General features: G+C 44.7%; 1 protein-coding gene across 2 annotated transcripts in view; it reads right to left on the bottom strand.

Moving 5' to 3' along the window:
• Window positions 1–702: 702 nt before the first annotated feature.
• Window positions 703–24357, bottom strand: part of jag2b (jagged canonical Notch ligand 2b) — a 73284-nt gene continuing 49629 nt past the window's right edge. The window contains exons 9-26 of one of the 2 annotated variants that reach the window (XM_079525832.1): window positions 23005–23118; window positions 20081–20194; window positions 18974–19020; window positions 18001–18174; window positions 15105–15267; window positions 14544–14708; window positions 13691–13804; window positions 13026–13139; window positions 12365–12478; window positions 11582–11698; window positions 10070–10097; window positions 8991–9076; window positions 8047–8160; window positions 7809–7924; window positions 6742–6999; window positions 5823–5954; window positions 4949–5099; window positions 703–4455 (exon numbers count right to left, since the gene is read on the bottom strand). In XM_079525832.1, the coding sequence (XP_079381958.1) occupies window positions 3899–4455; window positions 4949–5099; window positions 5823–5954; window positions 6742–6999; window positions 7809–7924; window positions 8047–8160; window positions 8991–9076; window positions 10070–10097; window positions 11582–11698; window positions 12365–12478; window positions 13026–13139; window positions 13691–13804; window positions 14544–14708; window positions 15105–15267; window positions 18001–18174; window positions 18974–19020; window positions 20081–20194; window positions 23005–23118 (2678 nt within the window). In that variant the 3' untranslated portion in view covers window positions 703–3898. The remainder of the gene's footprint in view (window positions 4456–4948; window positions 5100–5822; window positions 5955–6741; window positions 7000–7808; window positions 7925–8046; window positions 8161–8990; window positions 9077–10069; window positions 10098–11581; window positions 11699–12364; window positions 12479–13025; window positions 13140–13690; window positions 13805–14543; window positions 14709–15104; window positions 15268–18000; window positions 18175–18973; window positions 19021–20080; window positions 20195–23004; window positions 23119–24357) is intronic. The other variant, XM_079525833.1, reaches the window with a different exon arrangement.

The raw sequence follows: 24357 nt of genomic DNA, 5'->3' as shown, positions 1-24357 counted from the left end.
TCCCTTTAAACTAAAGCAGTAGGTACTGTATTTGACCTCTACTGAGAAACAAAATGAAGACCCCAACAAACCCATACCACAGTGGCCAGAGTGTGAGTGCGCGTACACTCAGCTATGGAAATTAATTTATGGATTTGTACAATGTTTCAAATGTTACATTGGTTTAAACTAAAGCTGGTCTGGTGTGAGATGACCTTTTCTACCATCCAGTCATTAACCCATTAAGGCCTGACGTCGACATTTTTAAAAAAGTTTTCTAAATCATGACAATTTTCGGAGGCACATTAACGATTTTTCAAAAATAGCAGACCTACAAGTTCATAGCGTGCCACTCGGTGGCGCGCTATGAGCTTGTAGATCTGCTGTTTTTCAATAGCTAAATTATAACAATGTTTAAAACACCATAAGGGGTTCCCGCCCCAAAATGGGTTAATGGTTAATGTGGTTAAACGCTAACGTGACATGGATGCGTTCCAGGTCTCAATGGATTAATATAGCACTCTGGGAAAAACTTTGAAACCAACTCAAAAGTGACTTCACCCTTTGAATCATTTGCTGGTCTCTCCTCACATGTATATACCGCAGTTTACCAAAAGTTGGACTGTTGGCAGGAGATACTCTCTGGCTGCAACCTTGGTTATTCTTCATAAGTCGACCGTATGTCGAACACTTATAGACCATATTATTAACACTGCAGGCTGATTCAATAAATAATTTTGATTTATTTACCTAAGTGTAAATCAGAACTTTGAACAGGAAGATACTTAAAGCAAGTTATCATAAAAAATAAAATAACAAAAAACAAATAAAAAAATAAAACCAGTCTAACCCCTTTCTGAATAATAATATACATCATACAGCATGTGCTTGTTCACCGTTTTATCTTTGACCACCAAAAGTTGGATGCTTTTCAATGTTTTTTTTATTTTTGCGATGTCCCACTTTGAGAAAACATGATTGGTATTGAAGGCAATTACACTGTTAAGAATAGTGGGGGGGGAGAGGGTGCATCTGACAACGTGTCTGAGGGGGAAATCAGTTTAGATCGAGCTGGTACCTCGAAAATACAAAACTGTATGATAGCAAAACAATTCGCTTCATTTTAAAGCCTTCAACCGAAACATCAGGCTAAAAAGGTGAACGTGACAATGTATCATTTTTAACCCACATTTTGACATGTCATCCACATATGGTACAGAACACCAAAAGAGCCATTGTGGATTTCCTAGGAATCAAATCTCCAATGAAAGCAAATATGAAACAGGGAGAGCACTTTTACTGAGGCGAATAAAACACGCCACAATACACCACACAATGTTTTAAAGAGTTACTTTCCTTAATAGTGAAAACAAACTAACATAAAAAGATGACTATTCATTACACAAATAATGCATACACGTTTACATTAAGGCACCTGAAAGTAAAGGGGTTTGTGATGGGTTTACAAATGGCTCAACTAGTCCCAGTTAAAACATACACAGAATCTTTAAGGCCATAATGTTTGTGAGCTTTGTTTGCAATAGTGCCGGTTCAAACAATCCTGTTTCGTTTTTGCCATGAATTCAACACTCAAAACAAAAAAAATCACTGACATCTTTCATGGAACAGCCATAACATTTGAGTCGTTAACAGTGGATGGACAGTTAAATATCAATGGTGATGAAAGTGGAAGAGTACTGTCTGTATATTTTATATCTTCTCGTTTACAAATCATGTTCTAAATGTTTTTTTGTGTTATACATACTTAGTAGAGGCCTTGTATAATAAGCCCTTTGGACTTCTTGCCTCCGCCTGACAATTATATTTTGTGTTTTCTTTTGTATTCATCTTATATCGTCCTAAATAAATCAAACCGTTTTAGTATCATAACCAACACTGACCAAATAACACTCTTTTCTAAAGCACTCACAGGTCAAGCACAGCAGACAGTTTTCAAATGCACATTAATGTCTAACCAATGCATACAGGTGCAATAATATTGAAAGAAGCAATGGCCTTTATTTGTGTCCAAAATAAAATATATATTATATATATATAAAGTGGAGAGGGCATTAAGATAAAAGGAATAGCTGGTTTGGGGTTCAGCATGTAATACTAGAATGGTGTATTCATTCAAATCTATTAGAACAAATTGAGGAGTTGCTCTACGGTCACATTACATCAATGGAACTCGCCATGATAAACAGATCCCCACAGACAGACACAATGTGGTGAGCATTGGCCAAAAAAAAACAATACCCATTTGCCGTGCATAACCAAATGGTACGAGAGCCAATAGTCACCGAGTTGTTTGCTGAATCACCTTTATCACCCCAAACTGTATTCTTCCATTTATCAGGGGCATAACCTGAAGCCTAATATTATGACCGTGTCGCCGAAAACAGCAGACCTGACACGACGTGTCGCAAAGCGCAACACGTCGTTAAGTCTGCCGTTTTTGACAGGCGACACCGTTGTGTGACAAAAGTATGAATGGGGCTTGAGGTTCATGGACCATTTATAAACCCTTCAGAAAGTCCTTCATAATTAGGTGGTACCTTCATTGTAAAGCTTCTTGACTGAGGGAGGCTGGATATGATTCTCTGTTATAAAACCTGCCTATTTCGACTGGCATAAATAAAAGGAATGGCATTGTAAAAAACAAAAAAACAAACAAACAAAATAAAAATCATACAATAATAATTATAATAATAATAAAAATGTGTGACTCCTTTTTAAGTTACTAAACTCAAATATACACAGCGACTCCTTTAGTATTTACAACATATGTACACATCTTTTTTTTTTTTCTTCTTTTTTTTCTTCTTTGATCAAATACCTTAAACGGCGTTGCTGTGAAACTGAACTCTCCAGGTTGTACGATGGCCCTCTTTGTCGGAGGACATTTTCGAGAACGGGGAAAAAAGTCAAATTGGGGCAGCGAGACTTAGTTGCAAGCCTGAAGAGTTGAGGCTCGTGGAAAAGGCACTTGCTACCAACTGAAATACTGCAAAACATCTTTAAAACCAGAGCTTTCAGCCCAGATGAACTGAGAGACGTGAGGAAGAAGGGAGAAAGAAAATAGTAAATGGAAGGCCACGTCTTAAGCCTAATTAATACTACATAGTACAACGGCGCCACCTGCCAACAAGAACTTTTCCCAGCCAACAACGCGCTGCAATTGCGACCCATTGTCGGCTTGAAAATAAGTTCTGGTCGTCAAGCCACACTGTGGTGCGATGGAGTATGAATGAAGCTTTAGGCACTGGGGCGTCTCTCCCCTTTTCTCCTCTCCAGGCCATGTGTTTTTGGTAAGGCTGACGCAGGATGGCTGCAGGCGGATTGGCAGGCAATACCAGGAAGTTACAGAGCGATAAAGGGAGGGGTTCACCACGGTTACGACAAAAACCCTTTCCACTGTCCGTCGAAAAGGATATTAGCATCCTCTCGAATCTGCGTTCCCCCTCCCCTCCCTTCCCATGAACAGGAGCCCGATGACAAACAAAAATCACAATCATTGTAAACAAAAACTTCCTTTATACAGGTTCACTTTGCTTCTCATTTAGACCAGTCATCATTGCTTGAATGGTAAAAATTCCAGGAACGAAAAAAAAAAGACTAGGCCTTCTTTCGCCTAACGCAGAAACATTTCTGCCTCATCTGTACATAATGAAAAAAATAAAAAAATATATAGACGTGAACGAAAGCCAAAAGAAAAAAAAAGAATGTTCACCTCGTCCTCGCACTCGGACGCAAAAAGAAATTGTTCTCACAGATGACAGTGACAAAACGAAGGAACTTAAAATATGAAAAACTGAAAATGGCTTATTCAAACTCAGCCTTTTTTTTCCTCTCGATCTCTTATAGTCAAGAGACTTGTGGCTCCTTGCTCGCTCCATCTCGCGAGTCCTTTTTTTTTTTATACAAGCTGATCTCTGTGGTCTGGACCGGCCAAGCTTGCGTTGACATTATTCCAGTGGTTGTATTTGGGGCTGAAGACGGGGGTCCGGTGGGGGGCTTTGAGGGGTGAGCCGGAACTCTGCGAGGTGCAGATCAAGGCTCCTCTGTTGGACTGCCCCGCAGTCTTAGAGTACTTACAAACCGTGCGCTTTCCCGCCTCCGCCCCGCCTTCCTCCAGTTCCAGCTCTCCTTCCGTCTCCGCCTCTTCCTCATCCTCCTCCTCCTCCTCCTCGTCCTCCTCCTCCTCCTCCCCTCCATCACATGTTCGATAGGAGGAGCCCATTAGCTTTTTGCGCTCCTGCTGAGCCTCCCTGTTGCTTTCTTTGAGCGACTGTGGCTGTGGTCGGCCGGCCACCAGCCGCAGCGGCTCCCACTGGTTATTGACGGTATCGTCCGCCGCGGCTTGAGTCAGCCTCTCGCGCTCTTTTCGCCTCTTGCGCGTCCACCAGACACACACGATGATGCAGAACAGACACAGCAGGCAGAAGACCACACACAGGACGGGCACCAGGTAGTCTGCAACACAGGTAGACACAGAAGAGAAGAGAAGAGAAGAAAGGCCATGTGGTAGAAAGAGAAAGGGAGACGGGGGTGGAAATTATTCACTGAAGCAAAACTATTTTAACACATACTTTAAATTAAATGGTATAGGAGTAAGGCATGAATAAAAACATGTACTGGAACTAATTCCCATGTCAAAACAGGTCTCTCTCATGTACTGGAACTAATTCCCATGTAAAAACAGGTCTCTCTCATGTACTGTAACTAATTCCCATGTAAAAACAGTATTTGACCTGTGAGGTAAAACCAAACTTGGCAGGCAGTGTGCCACCTCAGTACGTTCTGCACTATCGACAGTTTTTTAATGATCCGTTTTCCCTTAATGAATGCAATTGGTTCCAGCAGTTCACACACTGCCTTCAGTCTAACGAGCTGAATGCTTCTCATCAGGAATTAGACGGGCCTAAAATAAAACCCCTGTGGGACACCTTTTCAAATGATTACTCACCCACTGAGGGGGGCATGACCTGCGTTTCCACTTTGACCTCGATGATGGCTAGCATTATGGTGCTATTGTGGCGCTTCGACAAGGTGCCTATGATGGTGCTGGCCGCTTCCTGGATCAGACTGTGATCTGGTTGGTCCTCTGGCTGGAAAGACTAAGAACCACCAAGGAAAGGAAAAACAGGGGAAAAAAAGAGAAAGACAACAGGACATATAGGTCAATTTGATGTGTGTCGCTTTGCAGATGTATTTTATGTATTCATTTTTCAGCTACCGGGGTGTGTTTTGTGGTACGTGACTGAAGATGTGTGGAGATTAGGGCATTAAGCAACTAGTCGACTAGTTTACTAGTCGACTAGTAAATCCACTAGTCGACCTTGCTGGTACTAGTTGACTAGTTGATTTTTCCCTGATTTTGTAGGCCTCAAGATCAGGTAGATTATAGTTATAGTCACCAATGTACACAGTTTTTAAATGTACAAATATTTATTTCCAAAAAAAAAACTCGACTAGTCGACTAGTAAACTAGGCAACTAGTCAACTAGTAAAAATGACTAGAAGTGAATGCCCTAGTGGAGATGGTGGCTGACATCACATTACACATCGTCTATTGAGGTGCAATTTTCCACAAAAGTGTGATATTCCTTTTAAAACTGCAGCTGAAGGGTGTGATGTATGCTTAAACACATCTTTAAACTTTCAGCTTAATTTTGATTTAAAAAAGCAAACTTAAAATTTAAGTTCATGTTTACTTTGTTTTGTTCTGCTCATTTAATGCACACATTTAGGAAAGTTATTTTGGACCGTTTGGAAATAGCAAAAAGGTTTGAGGCAGGAAACGATGTTGAAAGATGAGGTCCGATTAGACGGTGACTTACTATGGCCACCTCTACCGCATCCCGGTTAGAATGAGAGAGCTCGCAGAGTAACAGCAGGGCGCGGTCCTTGGCCACGGTCCGTGTGTCGGGTAGATACCTCAGCTCTGAGCAGATGCTCTCCACTGTTGTTCCCTGAGGAGACACACAGACACCACATTACTGACTGACACAACGGAACCACGAGGAGAGGAGTAGGGCTGGACATGTTTCTATGTCAGTCGTTCTCAAACATTTTCATGTCAAGGACCCCCAAAAAAAAAAAATTGGCCGCCGACCCCCATCTGAAAATATGTTGTTCCAGGGACCCTCCCAGTAGGAAAGATTTGAGTTCAAAACGTTCGCTCTGAAAGAATATATATTCAAAGATTTGCACCACATTTTCACAATATTTCAAACATAGCAGATGTTGTCTTAGCAAAAAATAGACGATCTGTCGCAGTGCGATGCCTTTTGAGCTTGTGGATCTGTTATTTTTGCTATATTTGAATTGAAATCCTGAATTATTTTGTGTCATCTTTGAATTTTTATGTAATTTCAAATGCCTTTAATTATATTTTATGAACTAAATAGAAATTAGACAAAAAAAAGACGATAACATTTTAATACACTATATAGAATGTCTATGTCTACATAATATGCCATCAATTCTAGCCTTTGCATACGCCTGCAAGGTCGTCGAGGCTAGGGCGGAAACCATGCAAGGCACCAACCAGCACATCAGGAGCAATTAGTAGTTCAGTGTCTTGCTCAAGGACACTTCGACACTAACTCTGGGGGAGCCCACAGGGTTCGAACTGGGAACCTTGCGGTTACCATCCAGCCACTCTAGCCCTGAGCCACCGCCGCCCCTAGGGGGAAACATGTTCCAAGTTTTTAATAACGATACTATAATAATTACAAATAATTAGTCAGTACTCACTGCTGGTACTTTATCCTTGTTGAAAATTAGCGTTATGCGGGCACAGCTGTTGTCCAGGTGCCCACTGTTGGGCTGGCATTTGGTGGGCACTTGCGGAGGCGGGGGTCCCTGGACGGCGCACACGCCCCACTGGTGGCATGGCGGGGAAAAGCAGGTGAGGTAGCTGTGCTCCACACACTCCCGACCAGCCGGGCACAGCTGTCTAGTACGCTCCTGACCCGAACTCTGGAGCAGGCAGGGACGACGGCCACACACCACCTGACATAGTACAAGGGAACAGAGGCATTAGACAGTTTGGAATAGAGGGGAAAAGGAGGGGACCCTAGTATAGACCCCTGAGGGACTCCGGTTATTGAAGTACAGGGTTTAAGTACTGTTTGTTGCAACTACACGGTGTCCCCTTTTCCCCACCAAGCGAACTCTGGTTCTAGAACTTGTTCCGTTCTATATTCTTGGAACCGTGGCGCTTCCACCGAACCGGCGTACATTTTTTCGAACCAACTTCTAGGGTTCTGAACCAATTGGTTTTCAATGGAAACACTCTGAACTGGTTCAAAATGCAGTGAATTTATTGGAACCAATCAATCAATCAGGTTTTCTGAAAAGTGACTGTTTTGGACAAACGCGCACAAAAAAGCGCGACGGCGACGATATGAAGAGGAGTTAATTTGGGAGCAGTGTGATATACCTTTGTACAGTTCACTTTGTACAGTTCATTTGGGAGCAGCATGATATACCTTTGTACAGTTCACTTTGTACAGTTCATTTGGGAGCAGCATGATATACCTTTGTACAGTTCACTTTGTACAGTTCATTTGGGAGCAGTGTGATATACCTTTGTACAGTTCACTTTGTACAGTTCACTTTGTACAGTTCATTTGGGAGCAGCATGTGTGATATACCTTTGTACAGTTCACTTTGTACAGTTCACTTTGTACAGTTCATTTGGGAGCAGCATGTGTGATATACCTTTGTACAGTTCACTTTGTACAGTTCATTTGGGAGCAGCGTGATATACCTTTGTACAGTTCACTTTGTACAGTTCATTTGGGAGCAGCGTGATATACCTTTGTACAGTTGACTTTGCCGTTGCCACAGTGACAGCTGTTGCACTCCTCCTCCCAGTGGCTCCCGTGGGGGAACTGCAGCCCGGTGTGGTAGCAGGGCTTCCCGATGCCTATGACTGCACGACAAGGAAAGACACAAATCCACACGCAAAGAATGAATGAATGGGCGAACACATGCATGCATGAATGAATCAATCAAATCAATGAGGCGGTGATGACAGAAGACGGGATTATTTACACTCTTGGCATCGGAGGCCTGTTCTTCCGAGTGGACACACGCAGTGGAAGCCGTTGATCTCGTCCACGCAGGTGGCGCCGTAGGCGCACGGCGAAGACTGACACTCGTTGATGTCTAAACAGAAGAGAGGGTGTGTCACTCATTATACAGTTGCCGCTATCATTATCAGATTAGCGCAGGTCACATGAGGAAGACTGTCACGATAAATAACAAGATTAGTGTCCCTGAACTCTAAAATTAGACCCCAAAAAAAAAAAAGATTGTTAGGTCAATTCTTTGCAGTTCTACGTATGCCGGCGTGTCCAAAGTGCACACGTGCCAGCACGTTAATATCTTTCACAAGCGCCTTGGCAGGGCCGGCTTGAGCTCACGGGCTCCTTGAGGGAAAAGGTATCATTATGCCGTCCGTCAATCGCGTGCATACAGATGTGGTCTTCTAGGCCTTTGTCGCCTGGATTTCACAACAAGATGCAAACACGGTAGTAGCCGTGTGTGAGAAAAAACAAAAAAATATATATATATTCAAAGCCCGACAAAGGTGAACACTGGCCCCCTGGACAAAACAAAGACTAGGAGTCTAGGAGAGGGGAAGAATTTCAGGGTCAGTGGGTAATTTGTCTTCTTGTGTGTGCTCTGTGTGAGAGTATGGAGGAGGAGGGACCACCTCTGACCCTTGGGGGTTAAAGGACTGGAAAAAGTGGGGGTCGAGGAGGGGTGTCCTGGCCTGACATTTAGGTGTCGAGGTGTGCCACTCCCCTCGTCCTTCCGTCCTCCATTCTTCCCTCCCTCCCTCCCTCCATCCATCTATCCATCCCCCTGCAGCAGCCCAGGGTTATGCAACTGAACGTCCTGATTGGAGGATCCTCATTTGCCGTTGTTTTGTTTTGAGAGTTGCAGCAGATCCAAAATAAATTAACCTCAGCTATAATAATATCGTCACTCACTGATGCGGCAGTCAGGTCCGGCGAATCCTGGCGCACACTCGCAGCGGAACCAGTTGATTCCGTCCACGCAGATGCCTCCGTTGTAGCTGGGAGGAGGAAGAAAAAAGAAACAGGAAGGAAGGGGAAACGCAGAAAGAGAGAGAAACGATTAGATATAGGGCCGTATCCTTTCCAGCTGCAACAAAGCATGGTATGTATGTATGTGCTGTGGGGTGGGGTGGGGGGGGGGGTGGGTCACAAGGCTCAATTCAATTCATCAATACAGCTCCCCCCCCCCCCCCCACACCTTTCACATGCTAATAGGCGTGTCCGGTCCCCTCCCCTCCCCTCATCATCCCTCCATCCCATCCCTCCTCAAAGGCGCTGGCCACCCCACCCCCCCCACCCCCACCCCCAGGTCGCAGGGGAAAGAATGGACGAGCCTCCCCCCACTGCCTCCCTCCATGGGGGCAAGAGGGACTCTTGTGTCCAGGGGGATCTCATTGTCGTCCCGTCTCCACTCCCCAACAACTCCCACCCTCCTGCCCCATTCAATGTCCAACTCCCCCCAACACACACACACACACACACCTCTTCCCAAGCGATGTCCCAAGCGATGTCCCTTTGAGGCTTGATTTAAAAGGACAACTTCCACTGATTTTACCAGCTCGTCACTCACACCAACATGCTCCTAATCCCCACCCCTCCACAGCACACACACACACCAACCTTAGGACATATTCCTTCTATGGCGTGTTTATGACGTGCTGTGTGTTTGAGTGACGCACAAGCACACCGACAACGCTGCTTTTCTTCCACTCACGTAAAACATTAACGCAACCGTTCTCACTGGCTGCGTGGTGCGTATGGACGCAAATATTTATTTCCCATTCTGGGCGGGAAAAAAAAGCTTGTACGCGCAAATTCTCATAGAAATATACATTGCATATAGAGTCCCACTGTGGCTGGGTTTAGGAGAGAACAAATGCACATAAACCTATAAAGCGTGTGTTGGGGTGCTCTTTGGGTGGGTTCGGAGCATGAGTGAGTGAGAGATGAAAGTGGTGAATTTCACGTCAATGCTAAATAAATATACATACCATGGGTGAGGGTTGCAGTCGTTGATATCTGTTGGTAGAATGGGAGGGAAATCAAAATGATGTGTTGGCTTCTCACAATATTACAACGTAATCCTATAACAATATGAATCTTATTGTATCCGTACAATATAATTGCTATGATCCCATCATCACAATATGAATCCCATTACATTATAATATCCCATTATAATATTATGAATTCTAGTCTACCATTACAATATCATTCCTATGATGTCCGCAACAGTAGGACAGGAAAGCTTCAAGTGAACGTTCACTTAGACCAGGGCCAGGGGTTTTCAACAGGTGTCTGTGAAGGTGTCGCATGTGGTCCCTGACCATGCATTTAGTAATGTAGCATTTGTTGATTCCCCCCCCCCCCCCCCCCCCCTTCCAACAGTGAACTGAATGACCCGGTGACCTATGACCCGGTGACCTATGATGACTGTCCATGTACTGTAGTCATTTACTGACAAGTCGGACGTCAAGAAATTGAACAGAAAAAGGGAGTTAGAATCTCAAGACGGGGAAGTGCACCGGATTGTCTGGTTGAGTCATTATTATTAGGAAATTATTAGTAGTCAATGGACCATTGGTTGAGAAACAGTTGGGATGTATACACATGGGATGCATAGCAAGTGTTACAAAAAGCACTAATCTTAGCCCACCCAACACAACAGTGGTCCCCAAGGTTGATTCCAAGTCAGGGTGGTGGTCCCACATTCACAATCAGTTGAAAACCCCTGAGAGCCCCTTTTGGTGTTAGCATTATGTTATGCTTTAGCTATTGAAAAATAGCAGATCTACAAGCTCATAGCGCGCCACCGAGTGGCGCGCTACGAGCTTGTAGGTCTGCTATTTTTGAAAAATCGAAGAACCACTGACATAGATACATAGCTTTTTCAGAAAACTTGTCAGGATGTAGAAGACATTTTTAGAATCTGATCTCAGGTCAAAATGGGTTAAGACAGTTGTGCTACTCCAATGTTATGAACTGGTCTGCTAACCAGCAGGACTAGTTATCGTTAACTAGGCTGATGCCCGTTGAGAACGGTGTCTACTGGGACCATATATACGCCCCTCCGGTTATGTACCCATTGTCAGAGTGCCCATTGTACATCAATAATACAATTCAGGCTATATTTTAAGGAAGACCATTCTCAACTGCTGAGCGTCAAATCTGCTCTGGCTATGGCCTTCTCTATGAGTGTATCTGCAGCAAAAGTGCTTTTTCCCCCTCACTGTATACGTTTCTTTTCCCTTTTTACCTCCTTTATGATGAATTCCTGTTCTGTTCTTTGACTATATAGAAGTGTCTATTTGTACGTCTCTAAATGTTTTGATGAATTGAACATGGTGGACCCTCTTGTAAACAAGTGTAATGCTTAATTGGGTCGTCCACTCAGTTAACAGTCTTTGCATTGAGTTTGTGCTTGAAATGTACTGTAATTCTGCAAACTGTTAATAAATATTTCAATCAATCAAACAAATTGGACAGCGTGAGTTGAATCCTACTTTGGCTGCAGGTGGGGCCCTCCCAGCCTTCCTTGCAGATGCAGGTGAAGGTGTCTCCTCCGCCCACGCACGTGCCACCGTTGGAACAAGGGCTGGAGGCACACGTGCTGTTCTTGGCTGCAGAGAGAGCGTTGAAGGAGATGAGTCAGATATTGAGATACATTAGGGCGGGAACAAAAATACAAATTTAATATGTTCTAACTATGCAAGTTGTGCATTTATTTATTTTGAATCAAAAATGAAAACGTGATTTTTTTTAAATCAATACCAAAATAACCACACAACCAGTGGTGGACACTGGACAGTAACAAAGTTAATTTCCTCTAGTGTACTTGTAATTTCTTGAGTATTGGTATTTTTGGATACTAATACTGGATCCACTACATTTCAAAGACTGATATTGTACTTTTGACTCCACTACAAAGTGGATTAAAAAATAAGATTATGAACTAACGACTAAAACCACTAAAATAGTAAGCTCACAACACGTCGTGATTTATGGAAAATCTTAGAATATTGTTTTGGGGGGAATGTCTACATTTTAATACAGCAATGTATTCACAGTCATTTAACAGTAAGTAATTTAAGAGCAAGTACTCCTTAACTCAAGTACAAGTTTGAGTGAGCAACTTTCACGTAGTTTTCTTTTATTTGATCAAGAGCATCTATTATTTTGACTCCAGTACTTGGGGGTTCAGTACATTGTCCACCACTGAAGATAACCACACAACACCACCACATCCAAAACGACATTAATTCAGCCTCTCCCTCCTCGGGCCTCACCCGTGTTGCAGGTGGAGCCTCCCCACCCCGGTGGGCAGGCGCAGCGGAACGCATCGCCGTGGTCATAGCAGGTCCCTCCGTTACTGCACGTGGTGCCGTCACACTGGCTCTCACCTGGATGAGTTACAGTAGCACATGCCACACTCAGAGTTATGAACACAGCTGGCTTTCTCTTACAACAATTTAAAAACGGTGTACATTGGTGACTATAACTATAATCTAGCTGATCTTGAGGCCTACAAAAACGGGGGGAAAAAAACAAACAATTTTTTCCCTTTCTTATCAACTAGTACCAACAAGGTCAACTAGTGGATTTAACACACACACACGTCAAAAGTGAGATGCGGTTCAGAGCGTTGACGTTTAGCCTACATAAATGTATGAAAACTTAGGAACACACACAGTTGGAAAATCATTGTTGTCTTGTCAGTCACACACACACACACACACACACACACACACACACACACACACACACACACACACACACACACACACACACACACACACACACACACACACACACACACACACACACACACACACACACACACACACACACACACACACACACACACACACACACACACACACACACACACACACACACACACACACACACACACACACACACACACACACACAGCTTGACAGAACTCACGGGAGTGGCAGGTCTTGCCCTTCCAGTTGTCTGCACACTCGCAGTAGAAGTCGTTGACCAGGTCCACACATCGTCCACCGTTCTTACACGGGTTCCTCCTGCACTCGTTGACATCTGAGGAGGGAGGGAGGGAGGGAGGGAGGGAGGGAGGGTAAGGTTGGTGTTTTTTATTTCCTTGGCATGCACTCCATGTTCCATGAGCCAAACTCTCAAATGCCAACAATTATGTAAGAAAGTAGACCTTGGGACAGTGTTGTTTTCGTCGAGTAATACTATGACGTCGACTACCTTTTTTCACTGACAAAAACTAAATAAAAACTAAGCCATGATGACTAAAACTATGACTAAATATACTGTTGATTTTGTCAACAAATAAAAACTAAACTAAAATGTTAGGAAGGGACTAGTGGACAAGAGAGAAGTCATTTTACACTTGGTTGCATGCTGAAAATAGCTGATCTACAAGCTCACAACGCGCTGCGACGCGTTGCTGTAGATTTTTCACCAACTAGCTAGCACTAGGTGAGCATTAGCTGTACTGTAGTGTAGGGGTTCCCAAAGCTTCACATTCTTCTGCAGAAAATGAACCCTTCTGTTATTTGGGGGCGCGAGGGAAGAGGACAGAGGGGAGGAGAGGAAGGGAATAAAAAGGAAAAGGAGCTCACTGAGGTCGCAGAGTCTGCCCTCCCAGCCATCGGGACAGAAACACTGAAAGGAGTTGACTCCATCGATGCAGGTTCCACCGTTCCTACACGGCTTGCCAACACAATCGTTGACATCTACAAAAAAGATTTGATGACGGTTAGTTAGATAAAAGAGCATTGACTACTGGCAGAAATGTTCACCTCTAGGAACTCATAGTGGATACAGTAGCCATAGTGGATACAGTCATAGTGGATACAGTAGCCACTGGCTACTGTACTGCATGTAGAAACCATTCCTCACACCACATACACCTTTGTACCGTCTACCAGAGGGAAGTAGTTCGAACTCCCTCTCATCCACTCTGCAGGGAGTTCCAACTACTTCCCTCTGGTAGACGGTACAAAGTACCAAAAGCTAACCGTAACATCTTTAAAAACTCCTTCATTCCTAATGCCATTAAGGCACTAAATGATACCATGTCTCGCTAGATTTTTATTTTTTTTAATGTATTTGCCACTGTTGTCCTGCATTTTTGCCATGAAAATAAATTGTTGTTGTTGTTGTCGCCAAACTTCCACACGTGGACAATAAATGAAACTAACCAACTACTGTGATCAGAGTGTATATGGACTTACTCTCATGACAATAGGTGCCGCTGAAGCCTGGATCGCACACACAGGCATTCCTAATGCCATTAAGGCACTAAATGATACCATGTCTCGCTAGATTTTTATTTTTTTTAATGTATTTGCCACTGTTGTCCTGCATTTTTGCCATGAAAATAAATTGTTGTTGTTGTTGTCGCCAAACTTCCACACGTGGACAATAAATGAAACTAACCAACTACTGTGATCAGAGTGTATATGGACTTACTCTCATGACAATAGGTGCCGCTGAAGCCTGGATCGCACACACAGGTGAAGTTGCCCGCCGGTTGGCTGATGCAGCGACCTCGTGGACCACACACGTTGGAGGAGATGTGCCGTACGTCGTCGCCCGAGGCGTTCGTTGCAATGGCAATGGTGCAGCTGTCAATCACTGTGCGGAGGAATTGAAACCGAAATACACACTTCAATTATTTTGCCATCTCAAGGCGGGTTAACTTGGGCTCGTGCACAAGTGGCGCACACTCCACACACACAGGGTCCAAATGGAGTTCTATACAGTTGCTACTGTGGTGGCCAAAATCAAATATCACAATATTTTTCACCAAATACCTAGATATCAGTATTGTGATTCTTATGTATTGTAGATTTACAAGCTCACTAAGCATCACCAGATGACATGTCGTGACCTTGTAGATCAGCCATTTCCGAGTGATTAAGTGATTAGAAACAGGAAAAGACAACACTTATGCGATATTACGACACCCAAAATCCTAAATGATATCTAGTCTTGCATCACAAATTCACAATATCAATATGGATATATTACCTTGGCAGGGAGGGGTGCGACAGTGGTCTTTGAGCTGGCCACAGGTCTTGCCTTCATAGCCTTCAGGACAGGCGCAGTAGAAGTCCTGGGCCATGCTGTGGCATTTGGCCTCGTTCTCACATGGGTTTGGATCACATGCGTCTGAAGGAGACCAAGCTGGGACCTGTGGAAAGGGAGGAGGAGACAGCAATTTCAGTTCATCATGTTGAAACATCCATGGCAAATATCCAAGTGTTAAAAACTGCACTGGGAGACAAGACTTAACCACTTAAGCCCCATTTCATACTTTACCATACCATACCACACGTCACATAAATAGCCACTCTAGAAGCTCACAATGCATTGCAAAGTGACCTCGTAGAGTTGCTATGTTTTGAACATTTAAGATTAATTTTGGCCCATAATGACATGCCCAGGTTGAAAGTGGTTTAAAAGATCATCACAATATCTATGGACCAAAAGTGGAAATGTTGGATCATCACATTTTCTCGAACCTATTCCACAATAAATCTTGAAGCCGTCTAAACCAATAGCAAATGCACTTTAAATACAATGTGCCACCGTGAGTGACGGAGAGAAGTCACCGGAAGCCATGCTCTGACATCTTTCACCATTTCCATATGTACTGTATTAGAGGTTGGTGCAGAAAAAGGCTGCAATTTGTGTAAACAGAAGTCTGCATAAACTGCGGGTTCCATCCGCTGCCATTTAAGGTACTAAAGACGAGAGTGATGGTGGGCAACAAGATGGGTGAAGAGAGAGAGAGAGAGAGAGACAGACACACAGCACCTCAACAGAGCCCATTCGAGCTGCTAAACAGGCTAGCATAAATAGATCTGGTCCCGCCACTTAAAGTAAAATAAACTGTGTGTGTGTGTGTGTGTGTGTGTGTGTGTGTGTGTGTGTGTGTGTGTGTGTGTGTGTGTGTGCGTGCGCTTGAGTGTTTGCATGTGATGGAAACTCATGTGTCTCAACTTCTATAAATCTTGGTTCCATCAGAGCAACAACAACACCATTAACAGAGCAGGAGACATCTTGCCTTGTAGGCCTTATGTTTGAACTTGCAGGTCTTTCGACACGCTTCACTACATAAAACATTCAGTTGTCGGATATTAAACATTAAGTGCTGAACAGACGTGAGTCAGGATAATCACAATAGCTTTGCTAAACAATGTGATCACTAGTGACCTCTTCTCCAGAACATCTATACGAATTTGACCCATACGGTCGATGGCTGCCATTATTACTGCATGTCAACCCGATTCTAGCCTCGGAAACCCAGACGTTTTTATTTCCAGGGAGAAAAAAAAAAGTCTGGGACCGAGCCCTCTTCAATTTGGCATAGAGTAGCGCAAACGTCGATCACTCTCTGCTGAATTCTGATCGTCTGCACCTTTGTTAAATTGACGCACACACGTACACACACACACACACTCCTCTCTCTCTCTCTCTCTCTCTCTGTCGCTCTAATTAATTAGTCTCATGTCATGCCGGTGCGTCTAGATTCTCCCAGCGGATCCTGCCGGGAGCTGTCTATGCCATAGAAAGCATAGGTGGACCCCAGGCTAACCCGATTCATATTTTGTGATTTTCGAGATTGCAATTTTGCTATTAACACGGCAGACTACTGTAGGACAATGCTACAGAGTTTCACACACACACAGAACTGTGAATTACAGTTAGCGGTAGCGTTTAAAATCACGTTTCCCTTTGACTTTGAGATTGACTTTGAGACCGTTTCACCGTGCAATTAAAGTCAATGAGGAGTCTATTTTTAAATAGCAATTTCTAATCAACTACCGAAACTACCAAATATATCTCGACAGAGAAACTATTGAAGATATCTTACCAATATTTGGGGTTACATCAGGGCAAGGACACAACCCAAACCTCTCTTGCGATTTTGCTTTAAGTGGCAAAGAGTCAAAGACCTCATTTAAACCTATAGGGAAATCTAGATGAAATTCCCCAATAATAAATAAATAAAATAGCGTAGTAAAGAGAAAAACTAAAATAGCCAAAGCGTAGTGGTTTTGTCACTACAATGGAGGAATGTGCCCCGTGCCATAGTAGGCAGAGTAGTGTACTACTATATGCAGGCAGCCTTCCAGCATCGTCTCAGTAGGCAGAGTAGTGTACTACTATATGCAGGCAGCCTTCCAGCATCGTCTCATTCAAGGCAGCTCATATTTATAGTGGAGAGATGCTAAATCAGGATTGGCTGCCGACCAGCAATGTCCTCCATTCAGGGCCCCAGAGCAGTGCTGAAGTGTCAGTTTCCTGACTGCTAACCCACATTAGCGTCAAATGTCGACTTAAAAAAAAGGAATGAAAGAAAGAAAGAATTGAAGCCAGTGAGGTCAATTCTCAATCATCGCGTGACAAGATACGTTCTCTTAATCTCTCAAGACAGATTCAGAGCTCCGCAGCTAAATCTGTCGGCAACTCCCATTGGAACTTGCAGAGTTTGTGGTTAGTAGGAACGAAAACAAAGACACCGGAAGAGGAGGGCAGAAGGAGAGCGAGCAGGCCGACATGCGGCCTCTACACGTGGAACTGGGCGGTGCACCCCAGAGGCAATTCTTTTTTTTGCCTATGGGTTGCCAGATTGGTGTCCTCTTAACCAGGAACCTTTTCAAAACCTTTCAAAAATCTCAATCTGCAACCACAAAACACATTACGATTCAACATGTGTTGTGCTTGCAGATTTCCTACAATTTACAATATGAGCAGGGAGTATCAGATAGGGACATTTCTGTCTGTGTTTTCTCGAGTTGGGGGCCATGAGGTAACCTCATGGCCCCTACTTTGAGAAGCAGGGAATTACTGTCATGGTCCATGACTGGACCATGACTATCCAGTTATCGGAGGCCCTGTTGACGAACGTTACACTGACCTCACAGAGTTCCCCGGAGAATTCCGGCCCGCATTCGCACACAAAGCCGCCCAGCACGGCGTGGCAGCGGCCGCCGTTCTGGCACGGCCCGCTGTCACACTTGTTGCGCTGGATCTCGCAGCGGGTGCCTGTGAAGCCAGCAGGACAGTGGCAATGGTGGCCCCTCGGCCCCTCCTGGGGAGAGAATAACAGAGCGAGATAAAGGGGTAGGGGGGAGAGAGAGAGAGAGAGAGAGAGAGGAGGGGGAAAGGGAGAGAGAGTGAGAAAGGGAACCCAAAACACTCCTGTCAAATCTGAAAGTATGGAATCACCATATTAAAAAAGGAGAATTCCGGACTAGCCGTTTCCTTACCGTAAAATGACGATAACATATCCATTGATCAGTAAAAAAAGAAAATCCATGCCGAGCTCTCCTCAGCTCAGGACCGTGCGCGCTGAATCACTTATTTAGATTGTCAAAGTCAAAGTCATACGATTTGTCACACACGTTACCGCAGTGAAATTTGTTCTCAGCATTTGACCCATCTCTTGGAGCAGTTGAGCCGCAGCCAAGGAGCGGTGAGCTGCAGCGTGCGCCGCGCTCGGGAATCATTTGATTAGTAGATTTGACCCCCAATCCAACCCTTTGATGCTGAGTGCCAAGCAGGGAGGCATTGGGTCCCATCTTTACAGTCTTTGGTATGACCCGGCCGGGGATCGAACTCCCGACCTCCCAGTTCCAGGGCGGACACTCTAACCACAAGGCCACTGTCTGGTCTCTTGTTTACATCTGTAGTACATGAAAACGTGGGTACAGAATGTTGTCCCTCTGTGGCTTCTGCCTTGAGCTGGAAGGCATTTAACTCCGCCTACCTGCTTAAAGCCATAGCGTGCCTGATGATTTTTCTTCTTCCGGTAATACAAAAAAAAGTCTAGTCCGGAATTCTCCTTTGATATTATGCATATAAATATACACATAATTATGTGATCATACCTTACATGTGCCTCCATTCTGGCACTGGCCACGGCAACTGTTGACATCTGAAATGAAAGCAACAGTGGTCAAATAAAGAATGACCATACCAAGCATGGGAGCAGCTCTAAGCCATTTCCTAATGACTCCGTATGCTGACCGGTATATGATGCTGTGTGACATGCAGGTCAAGTTAAAAGTGGGGTTAGAATTGTTTTTAAGCCTAGTCAGGCTCAGCTAAACTCCGAGAGAGAGGAGGAGAGCCTTGCATGCATGTTAGCCCACATGGTCAGAGTACAGGAGGTCAGACTGGAAAACTAGGCCTGGTGTCAGTCAGGGAGGAGAGAGTGACCATAGAGATAGTATATAAGAAAGGCTAGATGGCTCACCCGCACTGCTGACCAATGGGAGAGCGACATCGCTACATGGCGGCCAGAGCCGTAGAGTAAGACAGAGTTACGACATTGAGGGGGCAGAAAACAGCCTGGACGAGCCCATAGACTCCAATGCATTCCGTAAACTTCCGGTTGTCCCTTTTCAATAGAAGTCTATGTAGAAGAGCCTGGCCCCATGAAGTGAATGGAGTTGTCGTAACTCTGTCTTACTCTATGGCTCTGGTGGCGGCCATCTTTCTGGGGTGCAGCATAACATTGTGTCTATGTGCTTTTTAAATAACCATAACTTGCTAAATTTTCAACCGATTTTCAAACGGTTTGGTTTGTTATAAACGTCAGAGACGTCCGCATACTTGTATGCTTTTATACAACGTTCATATAAAAAAAACATTAAATAGATAAGCATCTTGAATCATAGCCACGTTGCTAACGTTTGTAATAAACCAACCCGTTTGAAAATTCGTCAAGATTTGAGTGATTTATGAGTATTTTTGTTTGAGCTACCATAGCACATACTGTACTGTACTGTACTGTACTGTAGGAGCTCAGCAAGATGGCTGCTGGGTGACCTACGTCAGAGACTCCTCCTTGACCCATCTAGCCTTTATATACGTCTATGAGTTTGACGGCTAGAAGGCAGGAACAGAGAGACGTTTGGGGTGTGGCGGGGAGGGGCCCAGGGGTGAAAAGTTGGAAAAGTCGTAAGTGACATCGAGTAGGAGGAAATACTGACTGATGTCACAGTTTTGTCCGGCCCATCCTCGAAAACAGTCGCAGTGATATCCGCCAATGAGATTTTTGCACGAGTACGCATTCACACAGGGCTTCCCAGCGCACTCATTCGCATCTGTGAAGGCAGGAGGCAAAACAATAAGTACACCCAGTCCATCAAAATGAGGAAGAGTGGAAAGACAAAGAGAAGGGAATGCAAGGCTCACATCTTTGGACGGCCAATCACCAAAATGCCAACACAGACAGTCACGTTTGTCCCGAAGTACATCATCTCATTGCCAACGGCGGGAATGTTACAGGCCCACCTTTCCCATTCCGTTTGTGATCTCTCACTTTGTGTTTCAGTAAAGATTGCTTGCAGAGCTCTAAAAAGTGAGGAAACACACCTGGGACTCACAAAACAACTAGGTGTTTCACCAGGATGGGCTTTGGTTCAGCAGGACGTGACGGTGAATTCGTATCAACTTGTGAAGCGTGCCCAAGCGAGCTGCCCAGGCCAGCAAGTGCCCTTGCTGAGCAGCCGATGGCCTCACACATTCCATTTTTACATAATCAGAAACATCGACATTCAACATAGCAATCTTAGCTTGAGAAGACAATCCAATCCAATGCTGAGAATCTGACCGGGACACAGCACTCTTATGCAGGACATAAAGGAGCAAGTGTCACAAATCAAATGGACGATTCTCAGTTTCTGTGTGGGATATGCCGTGCACTCTGCCACTTTGCTCGTTCAAGAGACACACACACACACACACACACACACACACACACACACACACACACACACACACACACACACACACACACACACACACACACACACACACACACACACACACACACACACACACACACACACACACACACACACACACACACACACACACACACACACACACACACACACACACACACACACACACACACACACACACACACACACACACAGCCTAATGTTGGCAGTAATGCGGCCACTACGTCCACTGCGCTATTGGTCAATCCAGTCAAGAAACCACAGGTGACACACTGCCCCTTCCATGTCTGCAAAATAACCCCCCCCCATCATCTATCCTCACAACAACAACACCCCCCAAAAAGCAGGAGGAAAAGAAAGCACTGCCAATCATCAAATATTCAACAGGGGGGCGTCCCCAAGGGAGCCCTGCTCCCCTCACACACCTGTCTTCTCTCCGAAACCTGAAACTCCCACGAGCGCACTCACAACCGTGTGCACGTACACACGCACAGTGCAGACACACACACACACACACACACACAGCGCTCTGCAGGTAAGCTAGTAGGGCAATTGCTGGCTGAAAGCGGAGAGCTGTACTGGTAAGATGACACTGAATTCTTGGGTTCCCTTTTCCTCCACCGAGCCCCCTCCTACGCACCCCAACTTTGTTTACTGGTCGTAATCCATTTCCTGGCAGCACGCCTCCCGCTGCGTCCTCCCTACCGGGACGGGACAGATACATAAACAGTGACAGCGGACACCGGCCGTTGCCACCGACCAAAACAGTCCGATATAGCATATTGGTAACGCTCGTCACCCATAGGAAAATACTCATTGAGAAAAGTGCGCCGTGGGCTGCTGCCAGGTTGTCCAGAATTATTGACTGCTTGTATTCTAGCCAAAGGAGGCTCAGGTTCCACGTGCAGTTGCCAGGTTTATCCAGAAATAAAAGCTATATGGAGAGCTGTTGCCAACAGTAAACAAGACTTAGTGCGTTCAATCTTATTAGAAGTACATGTTTCAGCCAGTGGCGTATCCAGGAATTACGTTTTGGGCAGGCAAGATATGTGTTAATTGTCGTCTCCCCGCGCACACTCGTAGCACTAAAGGTTTTCAAAGAGATATACCTGCCAGACGAGTAGGATACAAAAGCTGAAAGGCATGCATTTACATTCCAATGGGTGATTGAGGGCCAATCAGCTGTCCATTAATAGTTCTCAGGTCTTCCTCTTTTTTTCTCATTGTATGGATTTTGGCCAACAGGCCAGAAATGGATTTGGACCGGCGGACGCCTGCCCTCGCCTTATTGTAGATACGCCTCTGGTTTCAACTTCTAAAAAAGGCAAAAGTTTGTTTGGATTTCAACTACCCGTGGACTTACGTGATGCAGAACAACACGAGAATGTGCGAGAATTGAGCAGAATAAAACACACTTTTAAATCAATGTGTCAAATCTCACAAAAACGTGATCAAACACATAGCTAGTAAATGTTCAATCAAGTGAGAGTGAAAAGGAATGCCAACCTTGAATATGATGGATGATAGAAAACCCAACCACGTATTATACCCCAAGTCATGCTGCTGGCATTATTGCGTAATCAAATTGCTGGTATAATAATAAATAATGAATTTTATTTGTATTGCACTTTTCATTCACAAGGAATCCCAGAGTGCTACATGGTTAAAAACACAATCAATCACAGAAGGTTAACACCAGGGTTATTGGAGAAAAAAAAAGTCAAGCACAAAAAAAAGGCATCGGTCACACAACAGTTCAACATGAAAAGGCCTTCCGAAATAAGAATGTTTTCAGGTTTTAAAAGAGTCCAGGGTCTGCGGTACTCTGATGTATGAATGCTACAAACAAGTTAACCCATTTTGACCTGAGATCAGATTCTAAAAATGTCCTGACAGTTTTCTGAAAAAGCTATGTTTCTATGTCAGTCGTTCTTCGATTTTTCAAAAAAAGCAGACCTACAAGCTCGTAGCGCGCCACTCGGTGGTGCGCTACGAGCTTGTAGGTCTGCTATTTTACAATAGCTAAAGCATAACATAATGCTAACACCAAAAGGGGTTCCCGCCCAAAATGGGGTCAAAAAAGTAATGGAACCATATTCTTCAATACAACATGCGTGCGACTGCGTGTCGGCACTAGTGTTGGGGGTAGTAGTGGGGGTCTCACTCACCTATTTGACAGGTCTTGCCTTCCCACTGTGGAGGGCACAGACATTCAAAGCCATTCTCCAAGTCGATACACGTCCCACCCTGAGCGCAAGGACTGGAGGCGCATTCGTCCATGTCTGAGGAGGCAAAGGCATGAAGTCAGAAATCTTTGAGTTGTCTACCGTGTGTGAACATCACGCCCCCCGAAATGATGAACAGGGAAAGAGGCAGATGGAGAGGGTGAGTGCTTACTTTTTTTCTCCAAATAATTTTTATCCCACGATTTTGCATTTTCCATTTTATCACCCAGTGTCAATTATCTATTCTAATGTAATCCTGGGGGGGAGGGGGACCTCATGCTTCCTTCTGTGCATGAGGAGTACAAGCTGCTTCTTTTCACCACCTGACAGGGGAGAGTTTCCCCGGTCGGACGTAGCGCATGGAAGGAACACGTTATTCCGACCAGTTCCTTTCCCCTCCATCAGGTGCCCCCGGCTGGCCAGGGGGAGGCAGTTTAGATACCAGGATTACTGCATGTTTTTTGTGAGGGTACTACCTACCCTAGGGGGACACGGGGAGAACATGCAAACTCCACACAGAAAGGCCGTTTCGCCAACCCCACCTCTGGTGAGAGCTTACTGTGCCCCATCGTTTGCCCTCAGGTGTGTTGCATCCGATGTATGGCATTACAGATGTACCTAATTTGAAAGTGTAGAAACTAACCCCGGCTTGTACTTTTTTTAACATTCTCAAAGTTAAACACTGAGGTTTTGTGTGTCTTTTTTTTTTGTTTAGAATGTTGTGTTGAGTATGTGTTCCTCCATGACCTTGATTCACGGTGACACAAATGCAAGTGAGGCCAAGATTATGTAAATCCAAATCTGAGCAAGTCTTTCGCCTTCTTACTGGGGTAACTAATCCCAGTGGGGCCCTATAAGACCGGGGGCCCCCTGCAACCACACACGTGCACATAAGGTAATGAATAAGACTAAGAAGAGATGGAGGTTAATGAATGTGTGTGTGTGTGTGTGTGTGTGTGTGTGTGTGTGTGTGTGTGTGTGTGTGTGTGTGTGTGTGTGTGTGTGTGTGTGTGTGTGTGGCGAGCGCGTGTGTGCGCGGGCGAATGATTAAGAGATTCCATCACCACTCTTTTTTTCCCCTTTTTTTTTTTGTGGCTTTCCCCTTTATTTTATATTTTTTATGGAGGGACAGACAGTAGGCTGACAGGAAATGGGGAGAGAGATGGGGGGGAGACATGCAGTAAAGGCCGTCGGGATCGGGAGTCGAACACCGCGGCACACTGCCAGGCTGGATTACCAGCCAAGGTGTCTGGACCGCTGAGCCACGGCCCAGGCCATCACCACTCTTCCATGGTT

The sequence above is a fragment of the Electrona antarctica genome, assembly GCF_951216825.1.
Source record: "Electrona antarctica genome assembly, chromosome: 17".
In the NCBI taxonomy this organism is placed as follows: Eukaryota; Metazoa; Chordata; class Actinopteri; order Myctophiformes; family Myctophidae; genus Electrona; species Electrona antarctica.
This window is presented reverse-complemented; position numbering and strand designations above follow the sequence as displayed.